The sequence below is a fragment of the Staurois parvus genome, unplaced genomic scaffold, assembly GCF_062004578.1.
Source record: "Staurois parvus isolate SC_StPar_1 unplaced genomic scaffold, SC_StPar_1.0 ptg001515l, whole genome shotgun sequence".
Taxonomy (NCBI): Eukaryota; Metazoa; Chordata; class Amphibia; order Anura; family Ranidae; genus Staurois; species Staurois parvus.
Window position 1 is genome coordinate 291,479 of NW_028319311.1, and position 6,795 is coordinate 298,273.

A 6,795-nucleotide genomic window follows, 5' to 3' on the forward strand; every position below is an offset into this window, starting at 1 on the left:
AGTATAGGAGGTAGAAGGGGGGGCAGTATAGGAGGTAGAAGGGGGGGCAGTATAGGAGATAGAAGGGGGGGTAGTATAAGAGGTAGAAGGGGGGGTAGTATAGGAAATAGAAGGGGGGGTGGTATAGGAGGTAGAAGGGGGGGCGGTATAGAAGGTAGAAGGGGGGTAGTATAGGAGGTAGAAGGGGGGGCGGTATAGGAGGTAGAAGTGGGTGGCGGTATAGGAGGTAGAAGGGGGGGCGGTATAGGAGATAGAAGGGGGGGTGGTATAGGAGGTAGAGGGGGGGTGGTATAGCAGGTAGAAGGGGGGGGTGGTATAGCAGGTAGAAGGGAGGGCGGTATAGGAGGTAGAAGAGGGGGCGGTATAGGAGGTAGAAGGGGGGGGGGCGGTATAGGAGGTAGAAGGGGGGGTGAGTGATATAGGAGGTAGAAGGGGGGGCAGTATAGGAGGTAGAAGGGGGGGGGCAGTATAGGAGGTAGAAGGGGGTGTTGCTTACTTAAGTATAGACTTGAATTCCGCTGCCATTTTTTACTTCACTGGCTGCATGCTCATTCTTGAAAAAAAAAAGAAAAGCTGCCAGGCAAGTGGCATTTTCAGGTCGAGAAGTCAGTGCTGTCAGTCCTTTATATTTGTCTCATTATAGGTTTCCTTTCATTGAAGGACGTCATGAAGGGCAGCCATGGCTAATCTTTCACTCAGGAAATACCATTTGCCTGGCTGTCATACTGACCCTCAGTAAAAGAGACTCTAAATGTGCAGTGGATCGGCATGACAGCCAGGCAAATGGTATTTTCAGACAGAGCTGTCAGTCACTGTCTCCTTTCATAGAAGAGACGCAACTTGCCGTCTCTGGAAATGCGTGCTGCCTGGCTTCCCCCCGAGCCTGAGTAAAAGTCTTTCTCAGGCACTAGGCATGTGCTCAGTAGTTCCTGGCTCAGCAGGACAGCCAGGCAGATGGTATTTTCAGACAGAGCAGCCTGTGTGTTTTTCTCCTCTCATTGAAGAGAGGCCCTTGTCATGCTCTCTGGAAATTCTGGTTGCCTGGCTGCCACCCTTAGCTTCAGTAAAAGAGACTCAAATTGTACTAAAGATAGTGGCTCAGCATGACAGCCAGGAAGATGGTATTTTCACACAGAACTGTCAGTGATAGCGGCCGGTCTACTTTCATTGAAGAAGCTGCTGCCATGGCTGATCTCTTGCTCAGGAAATGCTAAGTGCCTGGCCGCCATACTGAGACCTTAGTGAGTCTCTCCAGGTCAGTGAAGCCGGTGGCTCAGCATAGCAGCCAGGCAGATGGTATTTTCAGAGTGGCCAATGTCCTTTTCTCTTTTCATTGAAGGGCATCATGAGGACACACCCTGGCGGAACTCTTGCTTAAGAAATGCTAAGTGCCTGGCTGCCACACTGACCCCCCCCCCCAGGCACTAGGTATGTGCTCAGCAGTTCCCCATCAGTGAAGCCAGGGGATCAGCATGGCAGCCAGGCAGATGGTATTTTCGGATAGAGCAGCTTGCGTGTTTTTGTATCCTCGCTCAGGAAATGCTGGTTGCCTGGCTGCCATGTACACTGAAGGGGTTTGCAGTAAGGGCCTCGCCCAGCCTCTGTCCTGGTAAGCGACTTGCATTCTCCCGAAGCCAGCAAACCAGCAGGGCAGCCAGGCAGTCGGCATGTCCACAATCCACCAATCAGCGTAGTTGCTGGGCGCACATGACGCTCAGTCCCGGAAGTGAGTCTCCGGACTCCTCTGAGGTCGCTGCGTGCCGCCCTCCAGCCCGGGACAAGGACACTCCGCGCTCAGCACGTGACCAGCTCTCCGCTGCAGCCCCGCCCACTCCCTGGCAGATTCCCCGCTCTAGCTTCCCAGGCCCCGCCCGGCGTCTGTCCACTCCACCTCCATAAACGTCACCGCGCCGCCGTACGTCACCTCCTCTTCCTGTGAAAGGTCGCTGTGACCGGCGCCGAACTCCCGAGTACTCCAGGCCGCCGCCATGTTTTCTGTGGTCGCCCGTTCCGGAGTGCTCTCCCCGTACCTCTCCGCCTCCTCCTACGCCGTGGCCGGTCAGCTCAAGCCGTTGCTGTCCTCCGGGGTGACCGGGCACGAGGAGAAGGTGCCGCTGGATGTCCCGAAACCGGCTGACAAGAAGCGGTGCGCCGGGGGGCCCATCTCCGCTACCGCCCGGATCAGCGGTCAGTCCTCGGGGAGGAGATCTTCCAGGCTGGGCATAGGGGGCTTGGCTAAGGGATCTTCCAGGGGGGAGGGGATCTTCCAGGTTTGGAGGAGGGGGGCCTAACTTGATAGAGACTTCTGGGGGGGGGTCTCTTCCAGGCTTGGGGGGTGTCTACCTTGATATGGAGTCTTCCAGCTTGGGGGGGTGTCTACCTTGATATGGAGTCTTCCAGGCTGGGGGGGGGGTGTCTACCTTGATATGGAGTCTTCCAGGCTGGGGGGGGGTGTCTACCTTGACATGAAGTCTTCCAGCTTGGGGGGGGGGTGGTCTCTTCCAGGCTGGGGGGGTGTCTACCTTGATATGGAGTCTTCCAGGCTGGGGGGGTGTCTACCTTGATATGGAGTCTTCCAGGCTGGGGGGGGGGGTGTCTACCTTGACATGAAGTCTTCCAGCTTGGGGGGGGGGGTGGTCTCTTCCAGGCTGGGGGGGTGTCTACCTTGATATGGAGTCTTCCAGGTTGGGGGGGTTGTCTCTTCCAGGCTGGGGGGGGGGTGTCTACCTTGATATGGAGCCTTCCAGGCTGGGGGGGGGGGGTGTCTACCTTGATATGGAGCCTTCCAGGCTGGGGGGGGGGGGGTGTCTACCTTGATATGAAGTCTTCCAGGCTGGGGGGGTTGTCTACCTTGATATGAAGTCTTCCAGGCTGGGGGGGTTGTCTACCTTGATATGAAGTCTTCCAGGCTGGGGGGGTTGTCTACCTTGATATGGAGTCTTCCAGGCTGGGGGGGTTGTCTACCTTGATAGGGAGTCTTCCAGGCTGGGGGGGGGTTGTCTACCTTGATAGGGAGTCTTCCAGGCTGGGGGGGGGTTGTCTACCTTGATAGGGAGTCTTCCAGGCTGGGGGGGGGTTGTCTACCTTGATAGGGAGTCTTCCAGGCTGGGGGGGGGGTTGTCTACCTTGATAGGGAGTCTTCCAGGCTGGGGGGGGGGGGGGTTGTCTACCTTGATAGGGAGTCTTCCAGGCTGGGGGGGGGGGGGGGGTTGTCTACCTTGATAGGGAGTCTTCCAGGCTGGGGGGGGGGGGTTGTCTACCTTGATAGGGAGTCTTCCAGGCTGGGGGGGGGGGGTTGTCTACCTTGATAGGGAGTCTTCCAGGCTGGGGGGGGGGGGTTGTCTACCTTGATAGGGAGTCTTCCAGGCTGGGGGGGGTGTCTACCTTGATAGGGAGTCTTCCAGGCTGGGGGGGGTGTCTACCTTGATATGGAGTCTTCCAGGCTGGGGGGGGGGGTGTGTCTACATTGATATGGAGTCTTCCAGGCTGGGGGGGGGTGTCTACCTTGATATGGAGTCTTCCAGGCTGGGGGGGGGGTGTGTCTACCTTGATATGGAGTCTTCCAGGCTGGGGGGGGGTGTCTACCTTGATATGGAGTCTTCCAGGCTGGGGGGGGGTTGTCTACCTTGGTATGGAGTCTTCTAGGCTCGGGGGGGGGGGGGTCTACCTTGACATGGAGTCTTCCAGGCTGGGGGGTGTCTATATTGATATAGAGGCTTCCAGGTTGGTGGGAGGGTGGTCTCTTCCAGGTTGCGGGGTGTCTACCTTGATAAGGAGTCTTCCAGGTTGGGGGGGTGGTCTCTTCCAGGTTGGGGGGTGTCTACCTTGATATGGAGTCTTCCAAGTTGGGGGGGTGGTGGTCTCTTCCAGGTTGGGGGGGGTGTCTACCTTGATATGGAGTCTTCCAAGTTGGGGGGGGGGGGTCTCTTCCAGGTTGGGGGGGGTGTCTACCTTGATATGGAATCTTCCAAGTTGGGGGGGGGAGGGGTCTCTTCCAGGTTGGGGGGGGTGTCTACCTTGATATGGAATCTTCCAAGTTGGGGGGGGGGGGGGGTCTCTTCCAGGTTGGGGGGGGTGTCTACCTTGATATGGAGTCTTCCAGGTTGGGGGGGTGGTCTCTTCCAGGTTGGGGGGTGTGTGTCTACCTTGATATGTTGTCTTCCAGGTTGGGGGGGGGTGGTCTCTTCCAGGTTGGGGGGGGTGGTGTCTAACTTGATATGGAGTCTTCCAGGTTGGGGGGGTGGTCTCTTCCAGGTTGGGGGGTGTGTGTCTACCTTGATATGGAGTCTTCCAGGTTGGGGGGGGTGGTCTCTTCCAGGTTGGGGGGGGTGGTGTCTACCTTGATATGGAGTCTTCCAGGTTGGGGGGGGGGGTCTCTTCCAGGCTGTGAGATCCGGTTTTAGCTGCCTCTCTGTCCCTCCCCAGGTCCGTCTTCCATCCGCTTCCTGCACAGCGATGTCACGGTCCCGGAATTCTCGGACTATCGGCGCCCGGAGGTGGCAGACAGCTGGAAGTCCTCGCAGCCCAGCGACGAGGCCAGGAAGAGCTACTCTTACCTGGTCACCGGCATCACCACCGTGGCCGCGGCCTACATCGCGAAGAACGTGGTCTCCCAGTTCGTGTCCAGCATGAGCGCCTCGGCCGACGTCCTGGCCATGTCGAAGATCGAGGTGAAGCTGTCCGAGATCCCGGAAGGGAAGAACGTGTGCTTCAAGTGGCGGGGAAAGCCGCTGTTCATCCGTCACAGGACGGCCAAGGAGATCGAGCAGGAGGCCGCCGTGCAGCTGAGCGATCTGAGGGACCCCCAACACGACCTGGACAGGGTGAAGAAACCCGAGTGGGCCATCCTCATCGGAGTGTGCACTCACCTGGGCTGCGTCCCCATAGCCAACGCCGGAGATTTCGGCGGCTATTACTGCCCGTGTCACGGCTCCCATTACGATGCCTCCGGGCGGATCAGGAAGGGCCCGGCGCCGCTGAACCTGGAAGTTCCCGAGTACGAGTTTGCAACCGAAGACCTTGTAATAGTTGGGTAGACGTTTACACTTCCAGGAGGGATTCTGTCTACCGCCGTTATCCGTGTTCCTGTCTTCACGCTTTTAAAGATCCGGTGTTCAATATTTTAATAATCCATCACACTAGATATGAAGATCTCTGCTGTGCAGTGTGAGCGTAGAGCGTCAGCTCCTCTGACCTCCTGTACAAAGAAAACATTAAATTCTGACTTTACTCTGTAGCCGCCCAATCATTGTGGTGTATTTATTATCCCGTGATTGATGAAACGCGGGGGGAGGGGCATTTATTAACCACTTCAAGTCCGGACACTTTCACCCCCTTCCTGCCTAATTTTCAGCGCTATCACACGTTGACAATTGCGCGGTCATGCAGCACTGTACCCATATGAATTTTTAAGCATTTTCTTTTTTTTTTGAGACCGATAAAACTTTATTTTGGTGGTATTTATTCACCGCTGGGATTTTTATTTTCAAAATTTTTGGACTTTTTCATTTATATAGCAAAAAAGTGTTTTTCTTATAAAATTTTGCAAATATTTAATCATAAATCTTGGCCAAAATGTATTCCATTATTTTTTTTAGTAAAAACAAATAACCCAAATTAGTTTATAACCAAAAATTATAATTTTTATCTTTTTTTTTTATATTTTTTTTAACATACCGTCACCCTAACAAGCCAAACATTTTGGAAAAAAAGGGTTTTTCTTATAACATTTTGCAAATATTTCATCATAAATCTTGGCCAAAATTTATTCCATTATCTTTAGTAAAAAAAAATCCCAAATTAGTTTATAACCAAAAATTATAATTTTTATATAATTTTTTTTTTTTTATATTTTTTTAATATACCCGTCACCCTAGCAAGCTAAACATTTTGGGAAAAAGTGTTTTTCTTATACAATTTTGCGAATAAATCTTGGCCAAAATGTATTCAGTTATCTTTTTAGTAAATAAAAATAACCCAAATTGGTTTATAACCAAAAATTTTATCATTTTGAAAATTTTTTTACATACTGTCACCCTAGCAGTACAGTGTCACCATAGTGACGCTGTACTACTTATGGGTTGTGGTGATATTTTTTTTTTTTTTTTTTTTTTTTTTTTTACACTGATTGCTTTTACACCCATAAAGGCTGTAAAAGCAATCATTTCTCCTTCTCTCTGGCTGCATTCTTGCTGCCATTGAAAAATACTGGGAGCTGTGATTGGTCACAGCTTGTCACATGGTACAAGGCTGTTGTGAATAGCCCTGTACCATGTGACCTCTGTGATCATTCATTCATATGAATTTTTTAGTTTTTTTGAGACCGATAAATCTTTATTTTGGTGGTATTTATTCACCACTGGGATTTTTCTTTTTTTTGCTATATAAATGAAAGTCCAATTTGTTTTTTTTTTTGTTTTTTTTAAAGTGTTTTTCTTCTAAAGTTTTGCAAATAATCTAATCTTGGCCAAAATGTATGCAGTTCTCTTTTTAGTAACAAAAAAAACCCAAATTAGTTTATAACCAAAAATTATCATTTTTTTCAAAAAAATTTTAAATTTTATTTTTTAAATATTTTTTTATTTTTTTTAAACATCCTGTCACCCTAGCAGTACAGTGTCACCATAGTGATTTTTATTTTTTATACTGATTGCTTTTACACCCATAAAGGCTGTAAAAGCAATCATTTCTCCTCTCTGGCTGCATTCTTGCAGCCATTGAGAAATACTGTGTGAGCTGTGATTGGTCAGTTTGTCACATGGTACAAGGCTGTAGTGCATGGTCCTGTACCATCTG

The 6,795-nt window shown here is 51.2% G+C and overlaps 1 protein-coding gene across 1 annotated transcript; it reads left to right on the plus strand.

The window, feature by feature from the left end:
- Positions 1 to 1,905: 1,905 nt before the first annotated feature.
- Positions 1,906 to 5,236, plus strand: UQCRFS1 (ubiquinol-cytochrome c reductase, Rieske iron-sulfur polypeptide 1). Its single transcript, XM_089662661.1, has 2 exons — positions 1,906 to 2,187; positions 4,426 to 5,236. Exons 1-2 carry the CDS (start codon positions 1,989 to 1,991, stop codon positions 5,034 to 5,036), a joined length of 810 nt encoding a protein of 269 aa, XP_089518787.1. The 5' UTR covers positions 1,906 to 1,988; the 3' UTR covers positions 5,037 to 5,236.
- The last annotated feature ends 1,559 nt before the right edge of the window (positions 5,237 to 6,795 follow it).

Bases quoted from the DNA above. Each gene is read 5' to 3' on its own strand.
- UQCRFS1 (XM_089662661.1), top strand. From the start codon at position 1,989: ATGTTTTCTGTGGTCGCCCGTTCCGGAGTGCTCTCCCCGTACCTCTCC. The intron at 2,188-4,425 runs GTCAGTCCTCGG...GTCCCTCCCCAG, and splicing joins CGCTACCGCCCGGATCAGCG to GTCCGTCTTCCATCCGCTTC.